The 17446-nt window shown below is 36.7% G+C and overlaps 1 protein-coding gene across 1 annotated transcript; it reads right to left on the bottom strand.

The window, feature by feature from the left end:
- Positions 1 to 718: 718 nt before the first annotated feature.
- On the bottom strand, positions 719 to 16656 carry LOC121431013 (coagulation factor VIII-like). The gene is made up of 8 exons (XM_041628471.1): positions 16480 to 16656; positions 14009 to 14113; positions 12724 to 12888; positions 9419 to 9586; positions 6040 to 6350; positions 5359 to 5515; positions 3983 to 4185; positions 719 to 925 (listed from the first exon to the last, which is right to left on the bottom strand). Exons 1-8 carry the CDS (start codon positions 16631 to 16633, stop codon positions 782 to 784), a joined length of 1407 nt encoding a protein of 468 aa, XP_041484405.1. The 5' UTR covers positions 16634 to 16656; the 3' UTR covers positions 719 to 781.
- Positions 16657 to 17446: the final 790 nt, after the last annotated feature.

The raw sequence follows: 17446 nt of genomic DNA, 5'->3' as shown, positions 1-17446 counted from the left end.
ATCCAATCCCTGAACTTATATCATTTCTACAATTTTACATTACAATATTTTATCTGTCTATGATTATTCACAACTGTCGGCCCAACTTGTTTGCTATTGTTTATATACATGCATGTGCTAAGGTTATACTATCTATTCTTTCATTACAGGCCTATTTAATTTACGTTCGTTATATAAAGGCCTTCAATAAAATTGTCATGTTTTTATTACATTGATATTTCTTTATGTCTTACCCTGATTTTGAGTTAAAGGATTCATACCTTAATTTTAATTACTAGTAATTACTTTCAATTACTATTTTACTATGTTATCATACACCAGGACCAAGATGCAAAGCAGTAATTATAGATCTGATCTTGTGAACCTGTTTAAATATGTATGAATGAATGAATAAATAAATCTTGAATTTTCGAGATGGCAGTCGATCTAAATAGGATTCAACATAAAAATGAATATTCATCACAATGTCAGACAATTATCAACAATGTTCACAACCGGAAATTTATGTCAATATGCAATTCCCTACACTGTATAAAGCAGCCATTTCAAAATTCTAAACATACTAAATGGCATCCTAAAACGTGGCTGAAAGGAATTTCTAGACTCGGAAACTAAATTGAATTAGCTCCAAAAATTCAGTTTTTGAAAGATTGACCAACGTGATTTTTCGAACAGCTGCTCAGAAAAAAATATCCACATTTTTTCACCACGCATAATACAGGACCGACATCGAATAAACGTATAAACGTCGGATGAAACAGATAGGAGTTAACTTGTTAGTTTAGTTGTTGATGCCAAGTACTTCAAATCTCATAGACGCATGATGGTTGTATGTCGGAGTATGAATCCTGACGTATCGCGCAGTAACTGGCTTAGGAAATACTATGGTCACGTACGTATCCTGATCAAAGTTTGCTGGATATGTCTGTGGAAGCGAAAAGAAACAATCGAGTGAATGTATTGTAAAGAAAATAAATATGAGAGAATAAAAATAATTACATCGGTCACCCCAATCCTTGCCACCCCTCAAAAAAAAACTTTCTTAACGATACTTGCTGCTTCGTTTTGTTATTCTTTTTCATTTAATGCTCTGTTCTGTCGTTCTTCCTTTGTTGCAGAAGGGTTAATGAAAAAGTTTGCGAGGCGTGCCAGACTGTGGGTAGCACAGTACAGCCAGGATACACGCTTATATACCAAAATAGGCCTGAATGTCTTTTTATTGGGGGGGTTAAGTTTGCGAAGGTATGAAGTAAATGATAAAAATAGTGCCACATTTGCAGAGCCAGGATTGATTCGACCTATCCCCTAAAATACTGTCTACCTGTAAGTGATGCCGATCCATCTTTCAAGCTAAAGACTGCAATTATATCTATCAAAAGTATGAAATTGCAATTCATAACAAACGCGACCTCGGTCACATTTGCTCTTAGGCGGTCGTACGGCGAGTCGAAAAGAGCCGTTTTATTCATTTTTATTGAAACCTAGATACGTAGCTGGTACACACACAAAATGATTGAACAAGCTGTTTTCGACATGTCGTACCGCCGTAGAGCAAATGTGACCGAGGTATTACTTTGATGACATTCACTCACTATCACAGTGCCACAGAGCTGTCGTAGTGGATGAATCCATTCTGTATCGTCCGTTGAGTAAGTTATGGACACCGAGGTTACCTTTTCACCGAGCCCCATGTATCGTCCCTGTGTAATAACACCGGTTACCAGAGTGTCTTTGCTAAGATCAATCTATTAATGAGTTAAAAGATGTAAGATTTTTTATTTTAATTAAGTGGAACATATTTCATTTCACGTAAGGATCATATACACCTACCAAATAAAAACAATGCCGTATGTGAAGCTAATAGGGATACACCGGAACCGAACATGCCGAATCCCGGTGGGGGCACTCGACCAAAAAAGTGGTAGGGGTGTGCCGCGGGCGAGACAAAAAAACAGGGGCCTTGGAGCGGGCTTATTGTAAAACGGAGGGTCCTCGGAGCGGGTTTCGGACCTACAAATGTTTGTGAAAACGGGGGTCCTTGGAACGGATCGCCAGTGTGTGAGTGCGTATGCATCCCTATGGAACGGGCATGCGTGCATGATGCAGCTAGCCCGGCGGCACGGCCGCCGAGTGCGCTCACGCAGAGGCGATGATCGGACAGCGCTCTGCGGCCGCTTTTCACCAATTGCAGCTTATCGTAGCAGATCAATGCGACCGGAACGGCGTAACGAAAAAATAATGTGCGAAGCTTTGGAGCGGATTTCCTTCTTTTTTTCTCTCTCTCGATAAGAAGAAAATGCTGTGCTTTGGAGCGGATTTCTTTGTTCTTTTTCTAAATAAGACAAAAATGCTATGCTTTGGAACGGATATTTGGGTCTAAATATGGGGGTGTCCCCTCCGCGGCACATACCCACTATGCATTATATACTGAGTGCCGCCCCCCCCCCCCCCCGGTGCCAAATCAGCTGCAAATCCATACTCGGGTGGTTTCGGGAGTAGGCCTACTCTGTTCTCTATCCTCGAAATATTTCAGGAGGGGTTCGGGAACATTCGCGGAGGAATTCGGCTCGTTTTAAAAAAAAACGGAATACCCTCCAAAATACTCTCGAATGTGACCAAATTAAATTTAATTCTGGCCAAATTTTGGATGTATTCGGATGATATTCAGTTGGATTATGGGAGGCATTCGGAGTATTTTTCGGCAGATTCGGACGTATTCGTTTCATTCGGGGCGTAACGGTCCGAGCTTGGCGCATTTTACCATATTTCTTCCGATTCGGTTCAACATTCGGGTCATCATTCGGCTGTAAACGGAGCAATCGGGTCACATTCGGCCCAATTCTGAGTACCTTTGGCTCGATTCTTGCCACTATCCTGGTGGCATTGATCTTTATTCGGGATGGCCGAAATTGAAACAGGTCAATAATTCTTGGCGATTCTGCGCTGAATCGGGACATATTCCTGACCCATTCGTCTCTATTCGGGGAGCTCCCCGAATCAGATAGGAATAGGTTCCGAATCCATCAGAATCAGGCCATATCAAGTCAGAATCAATCCGATTTCATTCGGGGGAATTCGGTTTTGGTGTGACCCTAGCTTCGAGTATCTAGGAGAAGCATATGCACCGGGTGCCACGAAATAGGGAAGAAACAATTTACTTTTTATGTTAATGGTTGATTCTGATTACCAACTTTTGAAAAAACAGAAGTGGGATACTTGCGATTAAAACTCTCGTTTGAAGACCTGGTTGTTTATGTCACTTACGGAATCACATCCGACGTAAAATGTAAGGACTCTTTTTTTACAAAACGGGTCGGAAAGTGACCGGTAGATTCAAGTGAAATCGATTTTCTAGTGTTCGCTCTTTTTGGACAGTCATTAGCAGTACGAAAGTTTTTCTATTTTTCTTTTATCCAAAGACACTATCTCGCAACGACTTCATTTTTATTGTTGCAGTATAAGTATTCATGAAGTCTCCACGACAAAGGTCTAAGCGCTCACCGAAAGGCAATATTCATGAGACGGAGTCAAAATCTGCCAGGTTTCACTCAATTACCTTGGAAATCGCAAAGATATGTATCCAGGGTGTCTCGGAGACTAGCGGTAGTCCTATAGTCTAAAGAAATGGGGAACGTTTAAAATTCCCGGAGCTACTCGGAGAGAGCAACCAGGAATATATCGTTTTGCAAATTACTCACGAACATGTATTAAGCGAGAAATTTCCCCTTTTATCGTATTTTCTAGAGCTTGTGCAGATACCTAGCGGACATAGGTCATTGGCAATTTGGGAATATAGAATTTTCGGACGCAAATATAAAAGCAGGGCACGTAACACAAAGCTTAGTACCACATTTTCTACGATTGATTGCATTGACTATAATGTACAATCAATCGTGATAATCGAGCGTACGATCAACCACAACCTTTGTGTTCCGGGGACAATGGTGATTCAATTTTCCAGAAATACTCGAGAATATGTTACCTTCACCCACTTGTTGGTGTCCGAATCAAGTGGAATCCAGGCACTATTCGAATTGAGCCTTCCCTGACTGGGCACATGGTTACCGGCATTTATGACGGTTGATGAAGTCAGGCTACTGTCTGGTATACGACCATCTTCGACGCCAAGACCCTCACCAAGTACAGGGGGGCTGCATCCAGGTTTCATAGCCAAGTTTAGTGAAGCTTGAAACAAAAAGAAACAAGCAAACAATATTGGAATATAATTATAATAACGTAGCAGCACGACTGTTAGGTAACTCCAGCGAGTGTACTTTATACAATCAAAATATGTTTTTAAATTGAATTGATAAATACGCTTCCTAGCAGGCCTACGCGATGAGAAAAATACACAAATAAAAGGATAAAACGTTAAATAGGAAAATACATGACATTATCAGTATCATTATTATTAGGTATGGTCTGTCAGCAGTATGAAAATCACCTCCTCAAATCGTCAGAATTTTTTAGTTTTATGCTTTATCATTTTACCTAAAAGTTTTGTGCCCTCTATATCTGCATCGGTCCAGTCAATTCCATGTTACCCATGTAGTCTATCATAGCCATTCGAGGTCACTTTTATATCATGACGTCATCCAAACGCCATTTTGAAAAATTCTTAACTGTAAAAACTGGAGCGTTAAATATGACCCCAGTTGGTGTCCGTAGAGGACCACATCCCTAAGAGATGAAACACTCTTTTGAGTTTGTACATAACACAAACGAGTGTAAAAGCGTCATGAAATAACACTCATGGCTGTTGCACTTACACTGACAACACTAATTTAACACTGGAGTAAAATGACTGGTGTGGTGTACACCTGTAAACAACACAGCTTCTGCTGTGTGTCACCATAAATGATTATCATAATAGATTATGAAAAATCAACCAGATTCATATCACATTTCAGATCAATCATCACGCAGGTCATGCCATCAAGGGTCGTGCGGTCCAGTGGTTAGAGCATTAGAGCCATGATCGTAAGGTTGTTGGTTCGAATTCCCGCTTTGACATTGTTCCACTTTGATAAGAAGGCTCGAGAGTATTTTCTGCCGCCTAATAAGGTCAGCCAATTTGCCTGATCAACTATGACGATTTTTTTTCCCCTATATCATTAGTTATGCCGTATATATATCAGCTTGGCGTAATTTCGATCAGAATTACCATAACAGAAACAAAGAGTCTTCCAAAGGTCACGACGGGTGCGTCAAAATGTTAAACTCCTCAAAATCATCAAAAATTACCAAACTACAGTATGTTTCATGCCATTTAAGTATTCAACATACTAAAAAAAAGTAATAGCAATAATGAGACATTACCTTTAGGCCTACTGTTTGCATGTTATACTCTTGACCTACCTACAACATCCGTTAGAGGTCCATATCCGTAGAGTTCCATTCCGACAGCTATGTAGGTCTCAAAGGTCCTTGGATTAAGCCGAAAATATCGGCAAACGATTGGCCTAATGAACGTGTGAGTCACATGGCTACTCAAGTCATAATTTCCTGGAAATATCTTAAAATAATAGTTCAATCAAAAATGTTATCATTCGTGAAATGTATTTTTGTAAATACCTAATTTCATTTTCAAGAAGAAGTCTTGGGTCCATTTCATAGAGAGGAACAACTATGGTTACTTTACCAATATGATTGTCAACCACCATGGTAATAAATCTCAGCAGTCAATCGCAATTAAGTTTCCTATGGTAATGACAATAATGGAAAAGTTGCAGTAGTTGTATGCAACGGGCTCCAGATCACGTTGATTCTATTAAAGGCATAAAACTGAAAATGAGAAATAATAAGGGGTTAACGAAAATCAATCAAATGATACAACCAATTTCTTATATCTTAACTTTCTGTTTTATGACGTCACCGTCTCATGAAAGCCGCTCTTCCGATTTGTGACATGAAATAAAGTTCTATATCTTTCCATTTTTAAAACTTCAAGATGACTAAGAATACCGCTCGTGGTATTGGATAGCAACGTTATTTCTCATTAATAGCACACAAAGGACAATTCTTCTTTTCTTAACTCACCTCAGTTAATCCCGAGTATACGTTAACATAATCATTCCAATTTGCTCCGTCCAAACTAGAAGAAATGGTGAAGGATGTCATCCACTCATTGATACCAACAGAGGCATTACCTTGAATGGTTATGGCCGTCACGATACTATACTCCAGCTGAACTTGTATCCATTGCAAATCGTTAGACAGAGATGGCCTCCAAATCGAAGTACCGTCCAAACGGGCAGCAGAGCCGCAGTTGCTGGTAGAGGAGCAAGACGATTCGGAGTAAGCATCATCAGCGATGCCTAGTGCTTGACCAGATGGACTGCAGGGACTCACTGTCGTAATTTTGAATCGAAAGAGGATACCAAAAAACAAGAATGAATCATAAGCTTAATAATTATTGAGCAACTGCATTAGTTTCAGTTTAATCAGGGTTATAATTCATGGAATGGCATTAATTTTAATAAATTAAGTTTTATCCGAACGTTTTACCCGATAGTCGTGTATCCGTTCTATTTAGCCAATGATATTAAACCATAGTTATCAGGTATAACAAATTGCAAAACGACAATGTTGATGAAACGCACCCCATGGCATGAATATTTCTATAAACTATAGAGAGACAGCCATATCAAATCTTATTTATTCTTCATTGTGAACAAAACCATCTAATATCATTGCAATGGTGACGAATAATAGTAAAGATAAATTTCATTGTGAGGTGGTCATTCAGTATGTTTTTTTTTTAATGATCCGTAACGATGATATGAAGATGTACTTTTTACAAAATGGCGCCTGGCTGACGCCATTTTGACCTGGAAAAGTTTCGCACATTTCCATGAAATATATTGGTAAGATGATATTAAAGAAGATTGAATCCGCGGTTTTTAGACGTCCTGACTTAACAATATGACGACGAATAAGTAGATGAAAAATCAAGAAATCCTAAAGAAATTAATAGGTTATCTGTCAAACTGTCATACCATCTATTAATAAGATCCATGCTTATGTTAACAAGAATAATGATAGCAGTCCTATTACTATTTCAATGGGCCAAATTCATTTGCAAAAAAATTCAAAGCGGTGAGAGGCACAGAATAAAGGAGTATCAAAATATGTATAACCAAGCTTAGGGTCGAATGCCCTGTAACTTGGTCTCAAGGAAAAAAGTCGTAAGAAGCTATTATGCCAACAGACAAACAGCTATTTTCAAACATATAGGCCCGAATTGAAAACCAACGATTGAATCCATGGTTCATGATGGTTTATGCAGATTTCCTATATGAACTACGCTTAATTTAGCGCGCATCGGGCGCGTGCATAAAAAATGTATAAGAAATGTCCAATGCTGATGCGCGCTTTTGTCACATTGCGCCAAATTGATGCCTGTTACCATGGTTAGATACGCTATTTTATTCATGAGTAGACTGTTTGAAGAGTAGACTCATGAATAAAAACAATGGACTCATGAATAAAATAGCGTGGATAACAACGGCAACAGACGTCAATTTGGCGCAATGTGACAAAAGCGCGCATCAGCATTGGACATTTCTTATACACGCGCCCGATGCGCACTAAATTTAGCGTAATTTATATAGGAAATCTGCATAAACCATGGACTCGACTTTGGTGTTTTTTTTAAACCACCTTCGTGAATTCGGGCCTTAAGGATTCGCACTCAAAATATATATGATATGCAACGCGCAATCTTATTATAATTGTTGTTGTTATTATTATTATATTATTGTTATTATCATTTTATCATAATTATAATCAGCACCATTATTATTCTTGTTACTGTTGTTATGATTACTATCACAATCTTTATCATTATTACTTTTTATTGTCATTATTGTTGCAATGTGTTCTATGTATATATGTTATGAGTTAAATTTTCATTGTACACTGATACCCTGAGAGGGCCTTCAGTTTCAATATACTTTCAAATTTTAACTTATCGATCAATAGACAGTACAGTGTGCGTCCTCTTGGCACAATCCATGATCTGACCACTGCCTTTTATGTCGCGTGCAACTATGAATTTATGTGCGACTCTAAGTCATACTTAAATCTTTTTGAAACACCCCCTAGTTTGATAAGAGCACACAAGCCATAAATCCATTATTCCATGAGCCGAGCTTAAGCACCCTTTCTTTACAACTTGCAGTTACAACTATTTACAGCTTGAGGTTGTAGCTATGTCCCTATCTACAAGTTCTGCTTCTTCGGGCTTCCTAACCATTTACTTTTAATTTGTATTGTATTGTTCTTTGAATATTACTGCATATTCATATTGTTTTAAAAATGAGTGAATTCAATAAATGAAATCAAATTAAGTTATTAAGACAACCTTGATTGTCTATCTGGGAATTTGTGTAAGGGTCATATTCGTCTTACTATACAGTGCATATAAAAAAAAGTTTACACTTTGAAAAAAACCCGGGAATTAACAAAAATGTAAAATGTGGGTATTTTTTCGCATACAATCTTGGGTTTGGGTCTCATCTATAATGAAAGTAAAAGCTTTGACATAATGTCACACTCGAGTGAGCACTGTCCATTTTTGTAAAGCTCGCAGAAATCTGCGTAGAAATGCTTGTTTTCACGCTGTGTCAAGGGGAAAAGACGAAATCAAACTAACACTGCGAAACATTTCTCATACATCTCCCTTGCACTTTTAGTTAATTGAAATCAAACGGATACATTCAAGCATTTTGTAACAATTTTGCCACCCAAATGAAAATTTTAACACTTAGTAAGCACAATCTTTACCCTTTTTGTGCCAGCTGGATCTGAGGCCATATCTGAATCTGAACAAAAGTTTATATCAGATATCTCCAGCATTTTTTCATTTTCATTTTTATTATTTAAAGTGGGTTTACATTTAATTTTTCAATTAATACTTGTTTCTCCACACTTTTCCCAAGCTTGACAATGATTAACTAAACTTAAAAATTAAAATGTAAATCACAGCTCAGTGTAAAGCAAATATCGTCACAATAGCCTCGGTGTGTGGGGGAGTGAGGTGTGGCGCAGTGGCACTCTTCGAAGTGTTTTGGGCAAGGTAACAAATTAAAAAAGGTAAAAGATATCTTCAAATCAATTTTACTAGCTGAATTCATGTGTTCTTAATGACTAAGGTCTACTTTTATTCGCATAACTATTTCAAAGCTCTGCGCAAATCATTTTCACTAACTTTATAAAAGTAAGTGGTGCTCACTCAAGCGGAAATATTTTTCGACAGTTATATCGTCATTTGCTTAAATGGATCTGTCCCAATGTTAAAATGTGGAAAAATCTTCAGGATATTACAAATGTATAATTTTACATGATTTTTTTTCTATGTGTTAACTTTTTTTTTGATACGCACTGTAGTTCATCGTTTGTTTGAATAACTACTCACCAGGGCAGCATACTACTGCTATGGTATGGTTTTTGTTGACCACTACTCTTGTCTCATTGGTCCAGCACTCAGTTAGGTTCATGACGTCATCCGGACAAATAATCGTTGCGACTTCAGAAGGAGTGTCAACGGAATCGTACTGGGCACCACTCAACGTAGCGAATGACCCTTGTTTGATCGAATTGAGAAATATTGAGTACCATACTACATGTAGTAAGGATATTTAAGTTGTCTACACCAATTACAATAACAATTTTAACAACAAATGGATGTGGACGAATTAATTAACATAACGTAAATATATCTAATTGCTTCCTTAAAAATTAAATCTGGAAAGATATTAATTGAACATATATTAGACAGGGGTTCGGGATTAAAAAAGGGGGGCTACATCTATTATAATAATTGTTCAAAGCTTCACTATCAAGTTGCCCCATCAAAACAACAAAAAGCTAGTTTGATTATCAATTAAAGCCCATGAAATAGATTGCTCTTCGGTTAAGATAGATAGATAGATAGATAGATAGATAGATAGATAGATACATAGATAGATACATACATACATAGATACATAGATAGATGGATGGATGGATGGATAGATAGATAGATAGATAGGTAGATAGATAGATAGATAGATAAAATGGTTTATTAAAAGTTTATCGCAGCCAAATGCCGATGATTTTACAAACATGGAAGTTACATAATTATAAAGTGTTCATCCAAAGTATTGTAACATTTTCTAAATGATACACAAACTTATTATGTAGATTGTGTGATCTTAGAAAATAATTATAGAGTTAGAGGAGAAAAAAAGGAGTGTAGGTAGGTGAAAAGAAAGAAGAAAACTAGACGAATATAAATGGAAGTCATGGATAGGATACAAAAAAGAGGAGAAAAACGGAGGAAAAACTGAAAGGAGAAAGAAGAGATCCAGTTCATCAAATCGTGACATGTACACTTAGACATGGTAGCAGGTAAAATTCAATGAGAATTATAAACAATAAAACATCAAATATTTACATAGTAAAATATGCAATAATGTCATTGAACTGTGAAACTGCCAACATACATGTTTTGTAAGACCAAATAATTTTCCTTACTGAATGGAGAAACATTAAAGAGCAAATGAACAAGCAGCGTTATAAGCCTCGCCTCAATTCCTTCAATTTTTATTCATTACCAATAATGCAATATCCTGTGCAATACATGTAGAGTACCGAAGTGTGACGTCAGTTGCCATGGTGTTATGGCGGGCTGGTTCTAAACAAAGTCGCACCTGACTATCGTCTGTACACATTTTTGGCTCGTCTGAAAAATACGTTGCAAGCGATCATTCTGATAGCAGCTATTTTCTCCTACGAGAAACACATGCTTTCATTCCGGGTTCATTTGTTTAGAACCAGGCTGCCATGACACCATGGCAACTGACGTCATCGCTTCGGTACTCTATATCGACTTGCAATGTCGGCCCACTTGAATGGTAGCACATTAATTCATATTACAATAATTTTTTATCAATTAGCAGTAGAACAGGTCGGGCGTACATTTCCTCTCAACATTATTTTTTATCTAAACAAATATAATTATAGGTTATTGTATCATCTGTATTACTAGCTAATTCAAACAGCCATATTTTAGGACTAGCTTTTTATAGCACATGGTTAATGAGAGACAACACACAGTGCGCTCCCCTTTAACATGGATACGCTGAAGGAATATTTTTATGGTTAAGTCTAAATAGCAGTATTACGGCAACTATGGGAATTAATTTTGGACAATGAATATAAATAAGTATACCATAGAATACTGTAAGCCTAAAATACTACGCTATCTGTGTTAAGTAAGTCGTGTATAAGTAACATTAATACATAAACGAAAGAGAGAGCCAAGTTCTATTTGTTAATCACAAAGATAGGAAACGTATTTTGGTAAGATCAACTGGAATAATGGCTGTATTGAGAGCCTCCTTTACTTATCTACAATTAATCCCTTTTCATGTGAGGGGTTCACATGAATGCACCCTTTTCTTTCTTTAAGTCAATGACATATCTACAGTTTTTTTTTTGTAAATTCTATCAGACACGAAAACATGATGGTGAGGGTGATAATAATTTTGTTTCTTTTCGATTGATATTTTTTTAGGAAAAGAGATATAAAACAAGAGAGTGCAGTAAAACGTAAGAACTAAAACTGAAACAAGAATTAATTTGTATTGAATTGACCGAAATAGATAGAAGTAGTTCTGGTGGCTCTTAGTCTAAATAGTAGTCTAGATTCTAGACGTCGGTGTACTTGTTATTTCTCTCCATTTGCTTCATTCTCCATCCCCTGCGCGCCTTCCCCAGTGATCGCGCTATCCCCTCTTTCACGCCCTTCACCAAGGGAGGAAATCGTGCGGCTGTTTTCTTTTCGGGCGTAGAGGTCGAAGATTGTGTTACTGATCAACAACATAACTGAAAAGTAGAACAGTCCTGGCAAAGGACTATCTAAATAGTGATTCTCGGACTACTAATTATCCAAAGTATACCCTTGATGTGATATATTTGATATTGAGCAGCAGAGAGAAGCTGGTCATTTTGTAGGCCTATCATTTTTTAGCCCTTGGTGAATTGTTCCTTGGTCACCCGGAAGTGAAAGTTTCTCCCGCCATAATTAAAGGTCAAGTCCACCCCAGAAAATTGTTGATTTGAATTGGTAGAGAAAAGTCAAACAAACATAACGCTGCAAATATCATCGAAATCGGATGTAAAATAAGAAAGTTATGACATTTTAAAGTTTCGCTTCATTTCACAAAACAGCTACATGCACATCTCGGTCAGTATGCAAATGAGGGAACTGATGACATCACTCACTCACTATTTCTTTTGTATTTTATTATATGAAATATAAAATATTTTGATTTTCTCGTCATTGTCATGTGAAATGAAGTTTCATTCCTCCATGAACACGTGGAATTCCATTATTTTAACATTTTGTGGTTCGGGCAAGGAGGTCCTAATCGTCAAATTCGTAAAAATTGAGATATTGTATAATTTAAACAATAAAAAACAAAAGAAATGGTGAGTGAGTGAGTGACATCCTCTACTCTCTCATTTGGATGTAACTGGCTCGTTCATATAACTATTTTATTAAAAATAAGCGAAACTTTGAAATGTCGTAACTTTCTTATTTTACATCCGATTTTGATGAGATTTTCAGCATTGTGCTTGTCTGATTTTCCTCTATTGATTCAAATCACCATTTTTCTGAGGTGGACTTGACCTTTAACCAATGGTAATTTTCCTTTAATATGAAAGCTACCTCACCTTCAAAACCGAGGTGCTGACATGCCAGTTGGGAATAGTTACTCTTCCAATTCTCCAGATGTATGAGCACGTGTTCGTTATCGAGCAAGCGTGATGTCAGAGCAAGTGGTCCTTCGCTCGGATTTTCATCTGGTCCAAGGACTTTTAACGATTGGATGAACATGTCTACAGGGTTTACATTGCAAGAAAAACGGTTCATATCTTTATTTTACGATAACAACTGTGAATATGTGTAATGTATTGGGACACTTTATAGCTTTGCGAAATTAAAAAAAGGGAAGGAAGTACGTTTACTCGTGGAAACCAATTGAACTATATCACATACCGCTTTCAGTAACTCGCTGGTCCAGACCGGTACTATTTTGATAGCAGAAAAAAATAATGAAAAATATTGGCGAAGGTCTGAAAAAGATCCATTAAAGAATACAAAAGTTGATAGAATTTCAATTATATCATTTGTGACGTCATATGCGAACAGCTTTCCTCCATATCGAATGGTTTTTATCGCACCTTCAGTGTATCAATAAACAAATGTTTGCACACCCACTGCTAAAAAGAAAATGAAAAATAAGTCGTCACGCACGAACCATACAAAAAAAGGAAATTTATGCATTTCATATTACATAGACTTAACATATGGGGCAGCTGCTCGTTTATGACGTCACAAATCATAAATTCAAAGTCTAATAACTTTCTTAATCTTTAATGGATTTCCTCAAACCTTTATCAATATTCTTTTCTGCTATTTTTAAAACGAAAGTTTTTATCAGGGCGCGCGACTCCACTATGTATACCGTGTTTACACTTAATCGGCTTTTGAATCGGCTCGCGGTTCTGAACCGCGAGCTGTCAACGTGTAAACGCAAACGAAAAGCCGATTCTGCGTCGGCTTTTGGTTCTGAACCAAATGCCGATTAAGTGTAAACACGGTAGTAGTTACTGAACGCTTGTGGTGCGGACTATTTTAGTGTGAGACCGGTGCAGACTAAAAAAAACATGAGTTAACAGTATATGAAAAGTATAGCTTTGATAAACGGGAAGTATTAAATTTGGCAGCAAGTTTCAAAGGCCCACTTGCCGCTATGTCTGGTAATCATCCAGCTAGTATTCAGGTTGTCAAGAAGTATCATTCTGCATGAACTGTGAATGGTGAGAATCGCTCTAATAAATCAGATGTGGACACAACCGTGATGTTATTGACGATTGAGTGTGAAAATCTATTAAAATTATGGGTACAAAATAGGCACGAACTTACTGCAACGGAATAAGAAGGAGTTTCACATACCATGCTCGCATCTTGAACCACGGTAACCATCCAAACAGAGACAGGTGTATCCCGTGTTTGTTTCCTCGCAACTCCCTCCATGAAGACAGGGTCTAGAATGGCATGCTAGCGACATCAATACGCACAGAACAGAAATTATGATAAGTATAAACTGGTGTATCAGTATAAATCCCGCCGTTAACATTAGTACGTGATAAGGATAAAGGTATATGCTACTCGTTAAAACCGAAACGTATATCTTTAAAATATTCTTAAAGTAATGAAATGGTCTATAAAGGGAGAAGGAAAGTGAGGAACATAAATTCTACGTTGTTTGTGATGATTGCAGATTCATACTCCATTTTTTATATCATGATTATAGACCCACTACCTGTCTTTCCCTATTTTCAACCCCCCGCCACCCCCGTAATATCGAGGTTGTGTGACTTTATTTAATTTCAAACTTCCATACACTTTCTTGAGAGACGATGATGATCATGGAATATATATAGAGTATAGATAAACAGTATATGCAAAAATAAGACATACAGGTCCCACAATATGGAACTTACTGCTATAGTCTATCATGGAATACGCTTTCTTGTATACTTCCAAGACAGATCTCAATATTCATATTATCCATTCGATTTGATTTCCATTTTGTTCCTTAAAGCATTCAATTTATGTTCTACCATGTATTCTACCTGACAGGTGTGGGTTGAGCAGGGTGAGAAGTTAAAATTAAGCCAGTTCTGAGTTTCATTCTGCGCATGATCAGCAGGAGGTCATTTGTACTAAAATGACGTGGTGGCTTAATATTCGATGAGATACGAATCAAGTTTGATGTATCAATTAATTCAAATAGTCTTTTAAATTGTGTTTTTACCAAATCCACGAAGACAGTAATAGGAACACTACCGACTTGTATTAAACAGCTGATCAAGTACGTTGTTATAACAACATGCTAATGAATGTTGTTATAACAACATTTATAGTAGAAATATAACAAATACCTTCATAGGGTGTTCATTCGTGTGCTTATATTTTGTTCTATTCCATTTCTGCACCCTGCTATGTAAGGCTTGCTCATGCAATATCTTGCTTTAAAATTCGCCTATCACAATGTAAGAAAGGGAAGGCAATTTAAACAAACTTATCCGTATAACGTAAACGTAACTGGATTTAGCTTACCTTACTTGCTAATTACAAAATTTAATTACATTACATATTGATTTTTATAGTTTTCCTGTCATATGGTATTGTCTCCCGCTGTTTTCTTTTTGTTGTCTTTATCTGTTTTTTTTTCTTGTTCGCGGCTTATCAAAATAGGATTGGATATAGCTTATCAATAATTAAATTCATCATCATCCACCGTGACTGGGCTACAATGTATCATAAAATTATCGCCGGTCGCATTCACATCTTCATTCTCTAAACACAAAGGTCCTGCTCTCCGCATCAGTAGGATTCATCCATCATTATTTTGTATTAATCAATCCAGTGTTATACTGCCTTAATGCTCGGCCTTGTCCTTATGGCGCCTAATAAGGAAACTCCAGTCTGAAAGCATTATGTTTGGAACAAATTAAGTAAATTCAGACAAACATAACATTGAAAATAGTCGGGTGAGGCTGGTTCCGAGAAAGAACCTCAGGGCGGTATTTGGCAAGTGATAAGAATCAATTTGAGCATACTCAGTTTTTGCTATGTTTGACAAACCTCTGCTTTCATCAAAACAGTATGGCAGGTAGGTAATAGATGACAGGGTCAAATCCCGCTGGTTTAAAAATCAAGAATTTTCTTTGTGATCCTATTTAATTGATTGATTGATTGAGTGATTGATTGATGGATGGATTGATTGACTGATAGTAATATTGGATTAGTTGGAAAATAATAATTATAAGTAATGTTTTCATTTCTCCATGTAAGCTAATTCAAATTATCAAGTTTTTCATCATCCAATTAATGCTGAGCGCCAAGATAGAAAACAAAAGGTTATATTTTTTTAAGTCTTTGGTATGACTCGACCGGAGATCGAAGCCACAACCTCCCGTTCAAGAGGTGGGCGCTATACCACTGAGCCACCATGCTCGAATTAAGTCATCCAATGACTATTTGATCATTTTAATTCATTCATTCATTGATCGTCGGTCGGATTGATTGATTGATTGATTGATTGATTGATTGATTGATTGATTGATTGATTGATTGATTGATTGATTGATTGATTGATTGATTGATTGATTGATTGATTGATTGATTGATTGATTGATTGATTGATTGATTGATTGATTGATTGATTGATTGATTGATTGATTGATTCATTCATTCATTCATTTACTAACTCATTCATTCACTTATTCATTCCTTCTTTGCATTCTTCATTTCAAGTTCAACAATAACATTACGAAATAATGTGAAATGTGAAATATTTACTGGGTGCAAGCAAGAAATGTACTAACGAAAATTATATTACTTCTGTGTATGGTTACCTGGTATGGTACAATAGAATTGTCGTGCATCGTGTGGAATCGAATGACACCTTGGCAGGCTCTTCGTAAGCCATTTCACATCGGGTGGTATGGGTTTTGGGATGTACTGCACAGTTTCACCATTCGACAAAGTCATTTTTTTACATGACTTCATGGTCAAGAGTGGGCAAACGTCTTGTACGTCATATGACGCTGCTATATGGGAATTAATGAAAGAACTTATTTAGTATTGAATTCACATTGAAGATCAAAGTCATAAAGAGTGTGAAAGTTAAACATATTTAGACTCTAATTACTGGGATGTAAAAAAGTTGGACTGCAGATATTGACCAATCAACTTCTCAATTTAATTTTAATCCTATAGATTCAGTTTTAAATCTCAAGTGTATAAATTCAAATCCTCGAGACATAAAAATACTTTTAGCATTAAAACTTAATCTAGAATTCTATTGGTCCCTAAATACAATTTATCTGGATTTATAAATCCCTACAATTTAGCGTTATAATTTGATTGCAAAAGGCGTCAGATCCATTAAGGACAATATTGCGTGGCAATACATTTATTACAGATCAACTTTGTCCTTATACTAGTCTATCATGTGAATTTAAAACCAAGTCTTTAAAATCGGTTTTGGGGGCAATGGGGCATTCCAGGTGACTTGCTGCAAACTTCAATATTTCTGTTTATTCATATCAAATTACATCTATCGAAACCAACATTTAGTGTGTACACAATTACCATCATTGCTCAACTGTTCAATATTTTGTTTGTATAAGGGATTAGATCCACAAAGGTAATTTCTTGGGAAAAATGATTTCAAATATGATATGAAGGTCTATTAAACATGTCATGACAAAGGGGCAGATTAAAATCTGATATGTCTAAAACTTACAATAAGCATTAAAAAGGGTCAATCCCTGAGAGAATAGGTGATTTCAAGTACTGTGTTGGTGTTGGTGTTGAATG

This window comes from Lytechinus variegatus, chromosome 17 (assembly GCF_018143015.1).
Source record: "Lytechinus variegatus isolate NC3 chromosome 17, Lvar_3.0, whole genome shotgun sequence".
Classification (NCBI taxonomy): Eukaryota; Metazoa; Echinodermata; class Echinoidea; order Temnopleuroida; family Toxopneustidae; genus Lytechinus; species Lytechinus variegatus.
Note: the sequence above shows the minus strand (reverse complement) of the source record. Positions and strands in the feature narration are given on the sequence as shown.